We start from the raw sequence: 19,526 nt of genomic DNA, 5'->3' as shown, positions 1-19,526 counted from the left end.
GCTTTTAATTGTGCATTGTTTTGGAGATCAGAAGTAGCTATGCTGGTGGTATGTTTGTGTGTTAATAACACTGGCTTATGGTTACCATTAGACAATTATTTTTTCAGCCTTAACGTGGTAATTGAATTACAGGGACTTTTTTTGCCTCTGTTGGTCATAATGATAGAGTTAACTTGAAAAATATTGAACCATTTCACAATAATGAGCACCCTGGACACCATTGTCTTGAGATAGATCTGTTTTGTCATCCATGTTTTTCTCTTAGTTAGTTGTAGTTCACAAACCTTCAGATTTTGTACATCGATGTTAAGAATTGTTAAATTTCAATTGATCAGAAGCAACCTTGTGTTCTCTCTGAATGTAGGTAACAGCCACAGTTTTCATCCTTTAATGTTCAGTTAGGGATCACTTGCGTGAGCCATTTCATTCCAGGAAGAAATTTGTCATATAAGAGACTTGATTTGTCTCATGTTCTTTAAATGACAACCAAGATAAATTTGTTCATTGCAGAATGATTTTATCTCTGTCTTCAGTATAACAAATATAATTTCACACCAAGTAAGTCCATGTTAAACAATCACACATTTAAAGAAATCAAATTATTCTGGAATGAACTCATCTTGGCTGTCATGTAACAATGGTTTTATACAGCTAGTTTTAAGTTGTAGGTCGATCTTGTTTGTTGATAGCCCTGCTAACAGTCTTTCCATTTACAATGACTCATTCGGATTTGCAGCAATATTGCAAAATTTGTCTAGAACTACAGGAATTTAAACCCAAATATTCTTTTATAAATAAAACAAATTGTCTGGACCCTTCTAGACAGAATTATAGTTGTGAAAGTTACAGATCAAAGTTGAGCTGACTACATCAACTACAAAAATAACACAAAAACAAAAAAACGAAGAAAAATCGCAGTAAAATTTTTAAAAGGATCACAAAGTACAGTAAGATTATTTGAGTAAGCGTTGTTCAAAATTGCAGTATGATGCAGTTTTAAGCTTGTAAACTAAAAAATACTAATTACAAGCCAAAGAAAAATATAAAAAAAACTTGAAAAAACACTCAAAATAAAGAATACAAAAGTCTCAAACTGAGTGTTGTGGTTTTTGATGCACGTGACAGCTTACCGGTAGTTCATCCATATTAGAAAATGACTGAAGGTCCAGGGAAAGCATCTTCAACATTAGTTGTAACAAAAATTATTGTTGAGAAATTTGGGGACATAATATACATTTTCAGAACCAACAGCCTATCAGGAAATACTACCACAAAAAAAGTCCAGCAGTACAAAAACAGTGTACCAAATTATACCATTCAAGTGTATCCTGCTGGTTATTTCAAAGCATCGATGGCAATTTAACACTTAAGTTACATGAGTTGAATTGCTGTGAGAGATGACTGGTGTAAGGGGACTGTGTTGGGGTGAGAAGTATCAGTTGAATTGGGTTTGGATCCCGGTCTGATTCCACAGGAAATACCTTTGAATGTAAACTGGTGTCCCTTCCTTATCCACCGTTTCTTTCAGCAACTGTGAAGTGAAGTGAAAGTACTGTCCAGAAACATTTGTTAAACTTTATAAATTATACCAAGACAATTAATGCAGCAGTAGAAGAAACAATTATTTTCAGCAGAAACCAATTTATTTACACACAAGAGACATTGTAAATACAAAGTCCATGATCAAGTTTACAAAATAATGTTAACTTAGCAATTTTGTACCCTGCAGATGAAAAAAGCTATTTCTGGCAAAACGATTTGAATTTGAAATTTGTCCCCAACTGTAGCTGTGGGTTAGGACAGGTTAGTGTCAAACCAAATTGACATTGACTTTCTACTATGTGCTAGACAAAATGAAACAGCTTGTGTCCTGATGTTTGTGGGTGTTTAAAAACCAAATCCAATTTTCACTTCCACACAATAACGTCAATAACATCAAGCTGATCATTTTGTCAGAGAAGTGCATGCATGGTCTTGGCTTTGGAATCTGTGAATAAAACCTTTGGTGTGTGACTACTGTAAATTGGTTGTTTTGATGAACAGGAATTGATGTTTGTGGGTGTTTAAAAACCAAATCCAATTTTCACTTCCACACAATAACGTCAATAACATCAAGCTGATCATTTTGTCAGAGGAGTGCATGCATGGTTTTGGCTTTGGAATCTGTGAATAAAACCTTTGGTGTGTGACTACTGTAAATCGGTTGTTTTGATCAACAGGAATTTTTTGCACCTTTTACAAACCACAAATTTGCTTACGACTCAATTCCCCAAGGAAATAATCATTTCAATGACTTTGCTTTAGGAAGGCTACATGAGTGAATTTCTATACATCAATATTTACCATAGTAGCGTTTGCGTTCATCTGTATAAAATGACATATAAGACGAGATAACGAAGAGACCAAATTCTCTGTTACTCCGAGTTTCGTGCTACACGTAAAACGACATATATTATGATATTTCTATAATAAATTAACATTAAATTAAATACCGATAAAGCAGTGGTAGAGTTGTGAACTGCATTCAGCGATTGGCAATATACAAGTATTTACAAAATGTTCAAGAATGCTGTATGATGAAGGCAAAGCTATTGAGACAAATTTTCTTACAGCCTGGCTCCTAGAAATGAGCAGGAAAAGAAAGGCTTCAGTACATTAGTTCATTTTTTTAATGGCATCTGAGGCACTGTACCTTCCTTGGTGGAGTTACAACACACATAACGCCAAAAATAATGGTGTTTTGTTGATTATCAAACCAAAGAATAAAATTATACCCTTATCGTATCAACAGATGGATTTCAAAAGGTAAATGCTTATACGACAGTTGCCTACTCTGTTCATGTGCCACAAATTAAATGTGCAATTTACAGTCATTATATATCCCATTCGATGGTATTTTTTTGTAACAAAGTCCATTTTAAGGATTTAAGTCACCAATTTCTTGAATTCCTTCACTCTCTGTGACAAGTGCCCGCTCCAGAATAACCTGACCTTCCTATAAAAGCACAATTTTATGGAAAAGAATGTCTTATTAATAATTCAAAAAAAAAACCAACAACAATCTGCTGTCTTGGTTAGAAGACCTACACTAATTAAATGCAACCCAGCTAATAATTATAAGAAAAATCTATCATAGATCTTACAACACATTATTCAGCATTGGATCTACATTCTGTTAGAATATCTTTAAATTTATGCTCCTGCCCCTGTCCTGCCTTATGGGAAGTAATAGATTTGTAATAGATGCTATTAGGAGATTGGCTCATCTATTTGTTCCCCTGGGTATGTACACAGTTAAAGAACTTGTAAGTCTTCAAGGCACAATGCACTTCACGATACAATGACAAAAGATGAGTTGATGTCATGTGGATCTTAAGAGAAGTAATTAGTATATTCACTCAACTCAAAGTTTTTGTTCAGTAATTCTGTACTCTTGCCAGATTTCACTCGAGCATGTTATTGATTTTAAAGATGGCACCTAAATATTTACTCATTAACACAACTGTCTCTATAAGTGCTCAAAGTTCACTGAAATATCTAAAATCGTACCTTGTATTGCTGGCTCTCCTCTGTTGCATATTCCTGTCAAAACAGGATCATACCAAAAGTAATTGCAACTTTTGTCAAAAGGGTGGGAGGGAAGAGAATTAATTGTGACTCAACTATTCACCATTTTTAGAGGTCTACTGAAAAACCATTCAGTGAATGATGATTGCATAATTTAGAGCAGCATATTGTGAGATAGGAACTGCTTAAAACCTTGTCTCTTTTAACTCATGAATGAATGATATTGGAAAACTAAATTGTGAATTTTGTAACAATTTTGGCTTCAACTGATATAGTCCAGACATGTTGACTATAATTTTAGCTTCAGTACATTTCTTTTGCTAAGTTTAAGTTTAAGAAACCACTATGGCAATGGCAACATCGCTTGAAAAATTATATTAGTTCACGTTACTTTTACTACCTTGCGATTATTCAAATTTGTTCAACTTGTACAATATTAATATTATATTTTTTATAATATAAAAAATCTAAATACAATGTCTTTACTGGTCTTAAAGTCCTCACATATATCCAAGGAGACCTCTCAGTATAAGCCTGGGGGTTTCTTGAGGTCTCCTCGCCACTTCTTACTTCTTCTTTTACTATTATTATTTACTCTAAACTTATATACGACCCTAGTCTATTATTCATTGTAACTTTCTATGTTTGTATGTCGTGGTGAATAAATAAATAAATAAATAAATAAATAAATGTGGCCGAACTATCCAGGAACAGAACAGGCAAGAACGGCGTTCAAGTTGAGACAGAGAAAATTATGGAAATTTTACCTTCATGTGTTCACGTTCTCTACAAAACCCAAAAGATTTAAAACGCACGTGCAGGACCTTTGCTTTTCTCATTAAACCCTAGTGTTTTGTGACATTGTCATTGCCGTTGCTGCAGCACCCAGTATTACTGTGCAAAAATATATTAAAAATGGTACCAAAACTAACAGTGGAAATACTATTACATATAATTACGGTAAGTTTAGTTATGTGACTGCACTTACATACATCCAACCCAGCTTGGTGTCACAATTCTTACAGAAAACGTCTCTGACCATGTGCCTTCCAGTGAGCTACAAATTGATTAAAAGATACAAAATTGAAGCCTGGGACTGCAGGATCCACAAAACAAAAAAACAACTATAAGTATTTGAGATGAACTGTCATGTACATGCTAAAAAACCAACCATCTTGTGCTGTAAATTATTGATATGTTTTAACCCAATGTTTACATCCATCTCCATGATTTAAAAATCTGGTCCCCAAACTCTCCTCCACCATAAACAACAACAACAACAACAAAGCTAGCAGGACTAAACAGAAGCGAATTTTTGGTACCAAATCAGTCCTTGTTTACAAGTTTCCACCTCAAGAAAATAAAGGAATCCTCTACATACCATCACTCTATCTTGAACTTCACTGTAATATAGGTTCACCCTAGAATGAAACAACATTATATGACAAAACAAAATTTAACAAAAAAATTATTTCCTTTTCAGTTTTAAGAGTTAACATTACTTTGTTTATTTGCAAGGATACTCACACTTTCTTAAACAGAAATGCCCTTCCAGTAGCTCCATTAAATCTCTAGAGTAAATCCAAGAGAACAAAAAAAAAAGCGATGCAGCACTTTAGTCAGTGGACTTGTGATCAAATGGCAAAAATCCATGTTCAAAAGAAGTAGACTTTATTACCAGTAAAGGAAAGATTGAGATGAAACATTAGTCTTTAGGGGTTAATTAAGAGTTCACCCAGAGAAAAGCCTTACAGCAAAGCAAATTACGATGTTGAAAAAAATCATTTTACAGCCAGTCACAGCTGTAACTGTTATTTGCAGATTACGCTGAGTTACTGCAGTACCCTCTCAAAGCCCATTTCTCCAAAGTCCAAAGTAAGCATTTTCCAAAATCTACTTTTTTGTCAACTGGTGTTAATTTTTAGATTGAACTTCCCAGTGTTGCACGAAGTTATAAAGATATTAGAAAGCTTTAGAAGCTAATAAAGATAGTATCTCTGTTAAGCAACATTTTCAATGTTAAATACTTTTCAGGCCCAGTAAAATATCCGTGCTTTGAAGACCCTGAGGGGAGGGTACTCCCTGCTGAGACGGGGAAGTGCCGCTGACAGGGCATGGTTTTTGGCCTCTCTGTCCCCGACAGGATATATAATTTTATCCAAATCCGTCCTAGCCAGGGTCTGATCCTGTCCTAAACAGGTGATGGTTGCATGCTTGTCGCCATAAAATATTGCTTTTTCAGTATTTAGCAATCTGAGTTGTCCTACACGGGGCAGGTATTTTGGGATTTTTTTTGTTCTTAAAAGGGTCAGGGCTTTAAAACCCTGGTAGCACCCCCATACCCAAAGATAAGTCAAGCACCCCCCCCCCCCTGCCCCCAGTTTCACGCCCTTCCTTTTTTTGCTCTTTTAAAACTCTGACTGACCGACCATAATGGTAAATAGGGAAAAGGGGACAGCATCACCCCCTTAAATATTTTTGTACAGACCAAGATCATGCAAATCGATGTCATATTTCAGAAAAATCAGCTTTAGTTAGTAACAACTCCTTTGTTGCTGTACATTCCTACATAGAGGCAGCATCCCCTCCCCCCTCTCCCATAGGATGTCTGGGTTGTTTGTTTCCTCCAACCAATCAGAGACTCTTCAAAACCAATCATGATAATTACAGTTGCAATTTTTTCATAACCTGCAGTTTCAAGCTTGAACTTAACATTGCACGAGTTTTAACTTGTTCGATAGTATAAGAGATACAGTGCAAACTTCGATCTAAACGTCGATCTACAAGACATAGTGCAAGCTCAGGACTTCACTTTAACTTTAAAATATAAGCTTATGGCTTCCACAACAATTACTGAAGCTGTAATAACAATTACTTGCTAACCTGTTTTAAACATGGGATGATATTAAATGATGCAAACAAGATGCCTGCTATACTGGCATTACGCGAGATGCTGGGGCTGATTCATTTATTCCAACTGTATGCTTCCCCGATTGATAAAACTATCCTTGCTAATGGAATAGTTTGAGTCACGACGATCGCGTTACGTTGTTTTCCGTGTGTTACGCGACTCAGACTATCAGCGGAAATTTGTCAAATTCCATTACGATAACGTAAGCTTCTCAATGACCTCTTTTCAGTCTCGCGTCGTGGTCTAAGACTGTCAAACAAAGCACGATTCCTTCACTAAGAACTCACCAATTTCCACCGTTTTACGTGTCGGATGCTTCTTAGAAGTTATTCTTTCGATTTGCCGCTTCAAAATGGTGAAATTTCCCTTTGAAAACGGCACACTTGAGTCCAGAACATGTTAAAACAATATGGCGCGACTTAATCCGTCTTTAATAAATATATCAAATGATGCTTTGACGTCACACAGGTAGGGGTGAGTGGGTCCCCTCCCTCGCAATATAAGCGACAAGAATGGATTTTGATTGGCCTGCTTTTGTTGAAGACAATCAAAACAATACATCCCGAGTAGGAGAGGGGAGAGTTTAATGAATAAATTAATGTACCGATTTGTGTATACGACGAAGAAAAAAAAAAAGAAATCGACCCGTTTTAAGACACGGTATGCCCCCTCAGGGCATCCCGCGTAATAAGGTTAAGCTTGCGTTTTAATTAAACCTTAAGGATGTTGAATTGAAGAGAAAACAAAATATGAGTCCCATTTATCACTGATTCAAGACAGCATTTAGTCAAAAGGCGCGGTAAGCGTTCATTGTTCGAAATGCATTTCACTGCTGTAAAAACGGACTAAACATTAACACAGCAAGTCCACTGTTTACTGTAAAGACCACATATTAGTGCATACATACCATGGAGGTCAACAACGAGCGATTCGTCAACGCAGTATCACAATTTGAGCAAGAATACAACCTAGTCCCACCAGGATGATCAAGAAAGATTCGGCCCATGTTGCAGGCTGTATTTCTGTAACGAAGAGATGCAACAATTCGGAAAAATCCAAGATATTTACGGCGATGTACGTAGTTAAAAAATATTTTTTTTTGCCGCGAACCCTCTTGCTCTTCTTTGTTTTGGTCCGCAAGTCACGTGATGCAAAGCTGAAAAATGATTGGCTAATAGTGAATGATGATGTCATTCTCTATTGACTTCATTGGTCTATGGACTTCCGGTCATGGCTCTTGAGAATTCAGTGTTTGTTATCGTTTTCACAACAACAACAACAACAACAATGTTTTATATTAACTCACACTTTAACTAGTTACAGTAGACCGTTAAATACATCACAGGTTAATTAAAGAGAATAATAACAAAAGTAATTTAGGTAATTGGAGCCTAGAGGCTAAAGGAACCGTAAGGTTTTCGAGTTAACCTCTAGTAACTATTTACAGTTGTTTTTGATAAAAAAAAAAGGAGCAACGAAGAAGAAAGAAACCAGATCCAGTTAATAATGCTTAATAAAATTATGATTTAAAAGTGTTTTTACGCAATTCCTAAGAGTATTGTTTAAACAGCAGATATTTAGTTTTACTTCTTTGGCAAAAGAAAATGTACTAACTACGATCTTTCAAGATCTTCCGAGTGATAAAATGTCGCAGAAGTGCAAGACTACGAAGCTATGGAGAACTTTTGGAATTGATTAAAATCTCGACGAGATATACAATTAGAAACGATGCTGACACTTATTTTAAAGGTGATACTATCGAAAAAGAAGCTGTTTTTTTTTTTTTTTTGCACCCTATGCCTGACTAGGACTTACAATTAATCCCATGCAAGAGACCAATCTGGGCATGGCCCAACTTTTCTGACCCCCTAAAAGAGACCATTCTAAAACAGACAAATAAAAGATACAGTAACTTTTCGCGTGCAACCCTAAACGAGACCTTCACGGCTAAATATAATGGCGTTTTGCCCAGAACACCCTAAGTGATCGGTGAGACCAAAATCCGAAATTTACACCCCTAAGCGAGACGACGAGCATCCCCGCCCCTTTCTTACGAGAGTCCCCCCCCCCCCCCGCCCCCTTCCCCCGAGGTGAAAAATAATTTTTAAGTAGACTGCGAGCAATCTCTTTGTTCTCCTAAGTTCTGTAGGCTCGATTACAAGCTGCTGTTCGGAAAATGACCCCCCGCTCACCCCCGAAAGGGTCAGAGAGGAAAGCCCGACCCGAGGGAGCGGAACTAGCCTGGGAGCAAGCTCTCGGGGAAGAGGAGGGGCGGGGAGGGGAGAAGGGGAGGATAGGAGCGTCGTTTGGAGTGGCGGTAATCACCCAAGCTGTGAGCGATGATCATGCGTAATAGCGGTCACGGCGCAATTATAAGAGCTTGTATGGGAAAATTTATGATCAGGTTTAGGAGGTAGAAATACTGGAAACAATACAATATTTATTTTTGCCATATACAACAATTACATATGGGAAAAAAATGATGAAAATTGACGAAAGAAAATAAATGACGAGAAAACCTGAAAGAAACCACGAGGCTTATAAAGTCAGGCTTCCTCACTTTTAAAAAATAGCTATCTTATATTAGAATTACAATATGGACTTATGATAATTAACTTTGACCGCGCACACGTACACACACACGCACACACATATTAAGTAAGTTAGTTAAGAAATACAGCCTTACAGAAGTTAATACCTAGAGAGAAGAAAATCTTTAAGCTTTCTTTTAAAAGAAGCGGAGGAGGGAGAACTAGTTATGTCAGAATTTAGCGAATCATAAAAGTTTGGACCTTGAAAGTAAATTGAAAACTTCCTGGTGTTCGTTCTGCACAGTGGCAAGCGGAAGGACTGAGCATTCCTAGTATTATAATTTTATGGATTTGACTATTCAGTAAAAAAATGTTATTGAATTTGGAATTTGTGTAGAGTTCTTGAATGAAAACATAAAAGTACCTAATTGAAACGAATGGATATCATGAAATTTTAAGAGTTTAAGTTCCTTAAAAATAGGGCTAGTATGGGCAATGTATGTAGAATTGCTTACTATTCTTAACGCACGTTTCTGTAAGGTTACAATTCTTTGAAGGTTTGACTTATAGGTACCAGCCCAAGCTAAATTACAATAATATAAATATGGAAGGATCATAGAATTGTATAAAGTACGAAGGGAGTGAGTAGAGAGAAAGAATCTAGATTTATGAATAATACCTAATAGAATAATACCTTCCTAATAGAAATGGCATCCCTTGCTTATTCAGTAAAAAACAGTAATTAATTGTGTTTGCAAGGACCACCGTGACAAAATAAAAGTACCGGATCCTGTAATGAAGGATCCAATCAGCAAAAAAATTGTAGAACAAATAATCTTAAAAAGAGTAAGGCTGATTTCATGGCGGGAAGTATATTTTTCCAATATTTCGAAAGACACGCCCACCTTTCTTCTTCAGGGTATGATTGAACCCTAACCCCCGCCCTAACCCCAACCTCATCAACAAAAGAAGCAAACATAGAATAAACAATACATCGTAGAAGCAAGGGTGGCTGGCTCCCTACAATTGTTTCTAAACTTTACAAAATGTTGCGTTTTCACGTGCTGATTGCAATTCGATAGTAAAATATAGGATCGCCGAGCTCGTTTTAGAATAATAATCTATGACAATAACAATGGTGATATTTAACCAGGGAGCTCACGTGACCAGCGAGGCCCTTGTTTTAGTTTAAACCTGTCACTGCCATAGTAGCCTACGAAGTGGAGAAAATAACAATAGCTTCAATCAAGGACAAAATGGTTGGGACGAATTTGCATTTACGATGTTTCCCTACGCACGCGACAGAAAAACACTACGCGCGGACGAGAGGTATCGTATTGTTTTCGCCCCTACCCCCCTTACAATGTTGCGCCCGGGTAATGAAAATGAGTAGTGAATTTTTGGGGGGAGGGGTGGGGTTAGTGAGATGGGTTTCAAACGAGAAACATGGCTTCATTGGCCAGTCACAGTTTGTAAAGTTTGTCCCAACAACCTTTGTCCTTGACTGTAGGTACACTCCTGGCCAATATTTCCTGAGGCAAATGACAAAATATAAACGCGTGAAGTACGCATTTACAAACTGGACCCATATTAACAGTCACCAGAAGTGAGGAGTACTTAGATCAAGGTGATATGCGTCTGCAGTCACCATAGCATTATTAACTTGTTAGTATTCACTGGGGGGCCAAATAGGTAGAGGCCGGTGGGGGAAAGACGGATTATTCTAGCGCGATACGAAGACCGCTTCCTTTTCCAGCTACACCAGAGTGCTCTTGAAAACTACAAAGAAAAAATGACACAAATAATTCTCCTTTTAAACTATGGCATAACTGAATGTAATGTAAGTAACAAACATCCCAGCACAAGTAATCGGTGCATATTAATCTGTTTTTATTTAAACATTTTAATTTTACAATATAGATATGTTCATCACTCATAGTTAAAAAGTACCAACTCATTACTTCAATGGATACTGTTTTCACCAAAACGAATCTGAATTTCACTGGATGGCAATCACATCAAACTTGTTCCACAAGCAATGACAAGTTCAAGGGGAAAGTCAAAATACAATGTACTATACGTTTTCCCTCAATCTAGCGCCCCCGTCGAGCAACCGTTCGCTTAATGTCACGCAAACTGAGAGGCAACAATCAACCTCAGCTCAGACACCCACGGCTTGAGACTGACCCTACAGTATACCTGCCAGCAAAGGTTCTTTAGTTGCCCTATTTGCTCACCAACACATGCACAAGGCATGACCAAAGAACCTCCGCTCACAAGGTACTGCGCCTTGACCACCAACTCTTAAGCCCACTCAAGCAGAAAAAAGTTAGAAAAAGGTACAATGATGCCCAATGTTCACTACCAGGGACAAAACAATGTCATAACTTCAAGCCAGTTTATTGAACCTTGAAAAGGTGAAAATAGGAGATGTAAAACGCAGGGCACTTGTTTGACGAGATATGGTGCAATAATATGCGTGCAGTGTCCGACAAAGTGCCCATAATATTCTATTAATTAGCTGTTGCCCCACCTTTAATTTGCTCTAGCATATAAAAATGTCATTTAATGTTAATAGAAGCCTATATGCTTCTAATGTTAAAATATGAAATTGCTGAATATTCAACTGGGTATTCTATTTATAATGCATGCCTCATTATACTGGTCAGTATAACATGTGGACTATGGATTGCAGACTGGGTACAAAATGAACAATAGGCCAAATTTGTACAAACAACATGGATGGTGAAAGTGGGAGCAGCCAAGATGATTATGGGCCATGGATGGCAATCCAAATTAAGTTGAATGTTTTCCTTTTGATGTTTCTGATGCCATCACGTCTGTTATGTGCCAACAAGCCAACATGAAGAACATTTTATTTCTGGCCCAGGAAGGTGGACGGGGGGGGGGGGGGGGGGGACTCCTCAGAATTTTATTTTCTGGTACCCTATTTCAGACGTGGCCTTTCAAGTAATTCAAACCCATTTTCAGACCTGGTCAATAGAATCCAGACCAGTTTTCAGACCAAAATGGTTAAAATCTATATCCTGTTTTAGACCCAAACAGCCAAAAAAGCCTGCCATTTAAGACCGTACATACCTAGCTAGCTCTGGCTACCATAAGCCTTTCATCCAGAAATTTGCCTGCTCACTCAAAAGTTTTAATGTGCTGATGCCCCCGGCAATTATTTCCCTTTGGTATTGACCTTCATCTTATAAATTTAAGCTCCCGTGCAGACATTATTACAACTGCTCAAAAAAAAATCAGCCTTGGACATGTTAAAATAATGTTATTGCAAAATCACATGAACAAGTTATTTTGACGAAAACATTTCACCTATTCCCAGTCTGCAATCTGTAGTCTACACTTTATACCCAGTGTGCTGTCTACGTTTTAAATATACTGACCTGGTTAATGTACAAAATTTACAATGCTAGGCCAATAGAGAAAAAATGCTCTGTACTACAATATTAATTACCTAACATATTTACATTCTCACCAAAATGAGCAGCAAAGACAACTGTCTTTAAAACAAAACAACAAAAACAAACAAAACAAAATAAATATCCATACAGTAACCATTACGCCCAAATGTAACAAAACAATAATAAAATTATTGTCCACCCACTGACTGGGGTTATGTGAATGAAGGCAAAACTAAACCCAAAAAATACCTGTGACTGCAACATATTTTTAAAATAATTTAATGCTAATTGGTATTACTCTTTACATTAGACCCCCAAAATACAAATTAATTTGCGAGTCTTAAATTCAACCACCTTTCTTCCAAACACAGGAAATTAAATCCCTCACCACCCTGTCACTTAAAAAAAAAACAGTTATTCACCTTATTAAAACCCTTAAAACAGAGTTAAGCTATAGTTACATTTTGCAGAGATAAACTATAGTTAAATTTACACATGATACATGTGTCATGCAGCAATTATTGAGGCTGACAAACCATCTTATAAGGGTCACTGATAGCAGTGAACAGATCAAGTGGTATAGCACCAGGAATGGTTTGCAAAAACTACCCAAAATACTACCTTGGGTTATTAATAGTCACCACTGATTCTGTGTCAGTTTTAAACAACAGAATACAGTCAAACTACCCAAATTTGTGGAATGAAATTGTATCACCAGTTTACCAAAGATAAACAAAGTCATGTTTGTGCGTGGCTGCGTGAGTGTCTGTTTACGTTAGAAAAATAGCATATTGAATAGTTTGGTAAGCCAGCAGATCTCTCCATCAGTGATAGCGAATAGCTAGGTCATTAGAGATAAAGAGGTCTAATTTCTAACTGTCAACTTTATGACTCTCTTTTTATCAGTTTGAAAACTTATGTTTTAATAGAAGCGAAAAAAGTTCAGCATCTGCAAAAAAGTGTAATAATGACTGTCGAATAGTGGGATTGACTGTATTCCAATGCTCTTATAAAAGCCCCTTAATGACCAGTAATTACTGTGCCCTATTACATAAATTATTCTTACATATTCATGCATTTACTGTTACAAAATTATATTGTACTGTACAGCACTGTCAGTCTCCAATTTCTTCAATCCCTTCACTCTCTGTCACCAGTGCCCGCTCCAGGATAACTTGACCTTCCTGAAAATAATTATTGTGTATATAAACGCCTGTTAATCAAGTGACATTCACCTATAGATGTGGAGATTTCTAACTGTAAAAGACATAAAAAAAATCCTCAATGGATCACACCTTGTACTGTTGGCTCTCCTCTGTTGCATATTCCTAACGCGACGAAAAGAAAATAAAAAAAAAGAAAAGTTTTGTTATTCTATAAATCATTGTCAAACAAGAGTGAACGTAAACTGTACTCTGAGTTAGTTTGTCAAGGAACCTGAGAGTTTGAAGACAAATTTCCAAGTCCCTGACAGCAGATGAACCAATCAGCTTCTGCATAGTACCAGCTGACAAGGAACAATTGTCACACAATTGTGTTAATTAGTCCTTTCAGGTAGGGATTTGAAATTGTCTTTCTCTAGTATTTTTTGTTTGTTTTTGTTTTTGAAAAGGAGGTTCTCAAAGATACCTCTTGGTGTGTTTTTTTTTTTTTTCTAATACTGGGAGGGATGGGTATGGCATTTTGGAGGATAATTTATTAACATACTCATGTTAACTTACCAAGGTATTCTTATTTTTTTACATGTGGGGCGGTGGGTAGTTTTTGGTTGAGGGGTTTTTAGTGGGGTACTGAATTATTGTCAATTTTGCTAAGAACCTTGACACTTACATACATCCAACCCAGCTTGGTGTCACAATTCTTACAAAAAACATCTCTGACCATGTGTCTTCCAGTGAGCTAGAAATAAGAAAAAGAATATTAATGATGGTTATACTACGACCAGTACCCTGTTCCAGTGTTCCAGATAAGAGAGAGGTCTTGGGTCAAAACCCCAAAAATGCTGCCTTCCTGGTCCGCCATATTGAATGGTAAACTTTTAAGAAGATTGGAGAGAACCATGCCACCCCTCAAAATAATTCATTGGTGCCCTGACTTTTAAAGTTATCTGGAACATTGCTGTTCCACTCAATATTGGAGAAATAATAATATATTATTGGGAAGAATTAGGTAATAGTAAATTTCCCACAGTTCATTATTTGCATAAAGAAAACACTGTTTACTGTTTATGTATGCTAGCAAAGCTCACACAACCTGACCTAATTTCTTACAACAGAAAAATCTAAATTATATTTTTTTTTATTTAAAAAATTAAAAAATAAATCTAAATATTTTATACACACCATTACTCTATCTTGAACCTCACTGTAAATCAAGTTTACCCTAAAAATTAAAATAAAACATGAAATTATTAAAAATTTTCAGTACAGTTCATGACACACTGGGACGATAAACTGCAGGTGTAGAATTAATGGCTGAGGGAAATCTATATGGTGAGTTAAAATTACTATCACAAACAAGACTTAGCTGGCTGGAGTATATAAAGATTTATTGTAATCTGAAGACTGCCGCTCATAGCAGCCTAGAAACCGGGAGTGGTGGGTGGGTTGTACTTGCTTAGTTAATAATAATAATAACAATAATAATATTAATACTTTTAACGTCAAGCACTAAAACCCTCAACAGCAATAATATTGCAGGGACCCTTTTATTTAAGGACCCCTTATCTTACACCTTTTTATTTCAAATGAGTAATATGAGATTCAAGACCCATTAAGTCATTGTTGTGCTGGGTGACTCTTTCAGTTTGACCTTAGAGCTGATATCAAACAGACATTACATCATGCACTCAATCCTAAATCTTACATCATCTCATTTCATGGAAATAACAGAGCTGACTGCTGATCTGAATGACCCCTGATCAATAGCCCTTTTTGAACACTGACTCAATGGTTTAAAAACTTAACAAAGGAAAGACAAACAGGCACTCAAGAAAAATTCTATTTTCAGTCTTCGTTTTGTGTGTTTCAAAGCTGTTAGTAATAAAATCCTTACAAATTCATGGATCATGAAGTATGTACTCCACTTGCCAAGCTGATTGGCAACTCACCTGGCACTTAAGCTCCATTCAGGGCAACCACCCTCACCGTTACCAGCTGAAGACAAACTCTCATTGGCTTACAAGTCCATTCCCACAAAGTTGAGATTTACTTCCCTTAATTAATGCATTTCTATATATACAGTACATACAATATTTACCAGGAAATATGGATACTTACACTTTCCTAAAGAGGAACGCTCTTCCTGTAGCTCCAGTAAATTTCTATTACAACAAAGACAGGAAAAAGATTTAATTTACATTTGAAGGGTTCCAAGTGAGGAAATGATTAAAATTGTTTGCTCGGAGTTGTAAGTAGAGTTTTAGTACTAATCTACCATATGGGGAGTGCACAACTCGTGTTGTATTAAATTGTCATGTATCCTTTGCCCGGGGGAAGGGTTACTCCCCTATATGTATAAGCCATAAAAGCATATGCGGCCCCAAGAAATAAGGTCAGGGTTTGGATACCTTGACAACTAAATCTAGAGGATGACATGATCTCTCATAAATAAACCACTGTATTACTGGATGCCTCCCTTTATTTCTGTTACTGAGCTCAATGGAGTCTCTTCATGGCTCAGAGGTTAGAATAAGTTCAACTCTTGTTGTGAACTCACAACTTTTTTTGGCATAAGTCAAGAATAGTTGTGGTAAGTTACGTTTACTGTCAACTACCAGTCAAGCCATGGATGGAAATAATGGTCACTGCTTGGCAATTACCAATCAAGTTTTCCTGCCAAAAATAGAACTAAACTGCAAAAAAAAAAAAAAATCTGGACATACAGTAGCTTTTCTGTTTGTTGTGGCTCTCCGTAAACATGCTATTGTCAAATGAAAATAAAGCAGGTTTCTTGAAAGACAAGTTCCTTCTCAATTTGATCCAGGTTCATCAGTATGTTAGGACTATTAGCCTCCAATGAAAGATAAGTGGCCAGTTGAGACGATGTAAATGACAATATTTATTGTACAAAGTAACCTCACTGATAACATAAATATCTCAACTGGACATCTGGTTGGTGGGTGTGGGGCATGATTTTTCTCACCCTCATAAAAATCACCTGGTCGACCATAAATTATGTTATTTCATAAAAAAGACCTTCCCACCTCTCAGTGATCACTATATATATACATGTACCTTGGAGAATTATCCCCATATTAAATACTCCTTTTGGAAGTCAGAATTCTGAAAGTTAATACTACATGCATACTCATTTGGAACAATTCTGGCTATTTTTAATAATTATTTTCATTCCGGTTCATGAAAAACAAAAACACACAGAATTTATATCTGTCACAAGAACAATGAACTTTATAAACACACAAGGACTATTTGTTCTTTTCTGTTTGAGCTTTAAATTGTTTCTTTTAATAATTGACTGTATGATTACTGAACATCCATTTTTAGGCAAGCCACACTGGTAAAGCTTTAATCTTCATGTTTTATCAGTGTTTCCAAGAGAATGTGGAGTAAGTTGTTCTCAACCTTAAAGTCAAGACTAAATGTAAGTCACGGTTGTAAATTTCTTGTATTTTTTCCTTTCGTTTAACGGCCTTGAATTTAAAGTTTTACATTTCTTTAAACTTCAATGGACAATTGTGTATTCTTTTTTTAGTTTTCACCATATTTAAGTGTTGTAAATAGTCAGCTCAGCCTGATAAACACATTAGTCTTGCTTTGCTTGTTAAACTTCACCGTGGTTGACCTGGTGAACACCAGTACACAACATCCTGTGTCCTCACTACTTATACAGACAGGCCCGCCAAGACTAGCACCAGCTACCTGCCGGCATCCAATTGTAAATAGTTAAAAGTTAAGAAAAATATAAAGATTGTTGTTGTTGTGTTGCTGGTATCAGTTCCCAAAAGAACACAATTTGGCTATTCCAATTCAACTGAAAGCTTCCCCAAAAGAACTCAGTTCCTTGCTTTTCTGAAAAAACTGTATAATCATTCTGTTATTGATGGTAGAATGAACAGAATACTATTCTGCTCCTCCTGAAAAAGGTAAAGGTCCCATACAAACATAAATACTGTCTATTCGTGTATTCCTGTTCCAGAGTAACGCAGTAACGCCGAAAGAATGTGCTCTATAGATATGTTGACTAATTCTGGTTTACAAGAACATGAAATAGACTCCAGAACACAGTGCAGGCAAATATCCTGGACAATGTAAACAAACAAACTTGTGAGTTAAAGGAATTTGCCACTTATGCCAGAAGTTCCCAGATACCGTATTCCCAAGTATAACGTGAACAACCTTTTTCTTTTCTCTCGCTAACTCCCTCTTAAAGCTTCCCATGCCATAATTTCATGGATAAAAAAAAACTCGTATAAACTTCAATATTATTAAATAAATTTTAAAGATAACTTAAGCTTTTTAAAAATTTAATTTTTTTCGCGTAAGCTTCATTTTTGAAGCAATTAGAGGGGGAAAAATACTAATTACAGGTCAGCCAATAACATTTTGTAGTTCTTAAAAGAAAGTAAACATCGAATTAAAATTTTTCAAAATATTTCAATACCTGTAAAATACAAGGTTCGAAGATAGCTGAAGCGAAAAGTGCGATGTGAGTTCGTCTTCAATGACACTTTCCCAGTTGACTCCCTCGTACATCTAACACGATTTCAAGCCCACCCCTAGCTTATAAGATTTTTCGACATCGTACACTGTTAAAATCGAACGAAGATAACTTAGAACAAAACATGACCAATATTTAAGCTTAAGTATTTTCCCTGTGAAATTAAAGAATAGAAATTTGAACACAACATACCGTCGAGGTCAGCTCCGATCGGTTCGTCAACGCAGTGTCACAATTCGCGCAAGAAAAGAGTCTTGTTCCACCAGGATGAGCAAGAAAGATACGACCCATGGCTTGAATTACCTTTACTGTGAGCAAGTGAAATGAAAAGCTGGCAAAACAAAATATATTTATGAGGCAACCTGTGTACTCCGATGTTTTTACCGCGAATTGGACCTTATCCTCTTCATTGTTTTGGTCTCCAAGTCACATGATATCTAAACCAGTTTTAATTGGCTCATGCGGTTGGCTCATGTCACCCTCCACCACCCTTTAAGTTCCGGTTAGTTTATTTCCGGCTACCTATGCCCTTAGTCATGTCGCAGACGTGAAAAAAGGATCTTTTTAACTTTAAACATGTAATACACTATTTAGTTCTACTGCTACACCATTTAAAAAAAGTTACAGAAACTAATATTTTCATTCATTTGTTGGAAACACAAAATCAAAATTAAGGTGTCAACGTTCAGTTTGGAAATGGGTTTATAAACACAGTCAACTCTTGACTAAAAGACTATTCTCCTCGTCGTAAAAATATCGATTTGTTTTGTTAGGCAAAAATCCCGGAGACGTAGCCTACTGCATTCCTAAATATTTTACTGATCAAGTTTGAGGGTTGTAGTTGACGTTATTTATCTTGTTTTTCATATATTTTTTATAAGTTGTTTTTCTTGGCAATTTGACATGGTCATTCCATTTAAGGTGTGCACGCTATGCTCCACATCCAAAAGCCAGTTTTCTGAGAAGCCTTCGTTTTTCGCCCAGGCGATGCTATTTACGTTACTTTATATAAAGGATTGACAGCAGGCTAACAGAAAGTCGGCCGCGCGTTTTCATTTGCCACAAGCATTTTTTTCTTCCTTTCTTGCAACTCAGTTTACCAAGAAATTTTTAACTTGATTAAGATTCTAACAAGAAAGCATTTTGAAAAAAAAGTTACCGGTAATCTTGAGTAATAATGAAAACAAGCGAGAAAATTCGACGTTTAACTGTCATTTTTTTTAACCTTGAATGGCTTCGAACCAGAAAACTGAACCTCGACACACGTGATCCGATATCACAGACTAAACAGATCCCGAGGCAAGACAATCTCGTACCCAGAGTCTTCAGGCTTTTTGGTCAGCGGGGCAACGCCGGGACATCGAAAAAATTCAATTTTTTTGATTGGCTGTTCCGTAACGGTTTCCATTGTTT

General features: G+C 36.5%; 2 protein-coding genes across 2 annotated transcripts; both read right to left on the bottom strand.

The window, feature by feature from the left end:
* Positions 1–2,193: 2,193 nt before the first annotated feature.
* On the bottom strand, positions 2,194–7,631 carry LOC146479061 (protein yippee-like 5). Its single transcript, XM_085111328.1, has 6 exons — positions 7,386–7,631; positions 5,095–5,138; positions 4,949–4,988; positions 4,556–4,624; positions 3,550–3,582; positions 2,194–2,995 (listed from the first exon to the last, which is right to left on the bottom strand). Exons 1-6 carry the CDS (start codon positions 7,482–7,484, stop codon positions 2,918–2,920), a joined length of 363 nt encoding a protein of 120 aa, XP_084967454.1. The 5' UTR covers positions 7,485–7,631; the 3' UTR covers positions 2,194–2,917.
* A 3,251-nt stretch (positions 7,632–10,882) lies between these two features.
* LOC146479060 (protein yippee-like 5) lies at positions 10,883–18,593 on the bottom strand. The gene is made up of 6 exons (XM_085111321.1): positions 18,306–18,593; positions 15,713–15,756; positions 14,777–14,816; positions 14,265–14,333; positions 13,730–13,762; positions 10,883–13,618 (listed from the first exon to the last, which is right to left on the bottom strand). Exons 1-6 carry the CDS (start codon positions 18,402–18,404, stop codon positions 13,550–13,552), a joined length of 354 nt encoding a protein of 117 aa, XP_084967447.1. The 5' UTR covers positions 18,405–18,593; the 3' UTR covers positions 10,883–13,549.
* Between the last annotated feature and the right edge of the window lie 933 nt (positions 18,594–19,526).

The sequence above is a fragment of the Pavona decussata genome, unplaced genomic scaffold, assembly GCF_977016875.1.
Source record: "Pavona decussata unplaced genomic scaffold, jaPavDecu1.1 SCAFFOLD_61, whole genome shotgun sequence".
Taxonomy (NCBI): Eukaryota; Metazoa; Cnidaria; class Anthozoa; order Scleractinia; family Agariciidae; genus Pavona; species Pavona decussata.
Note: the sequence above shows the minus strand (reverse complement) of the source record. Positions and strands in the feature narration are given on the sequence as shown.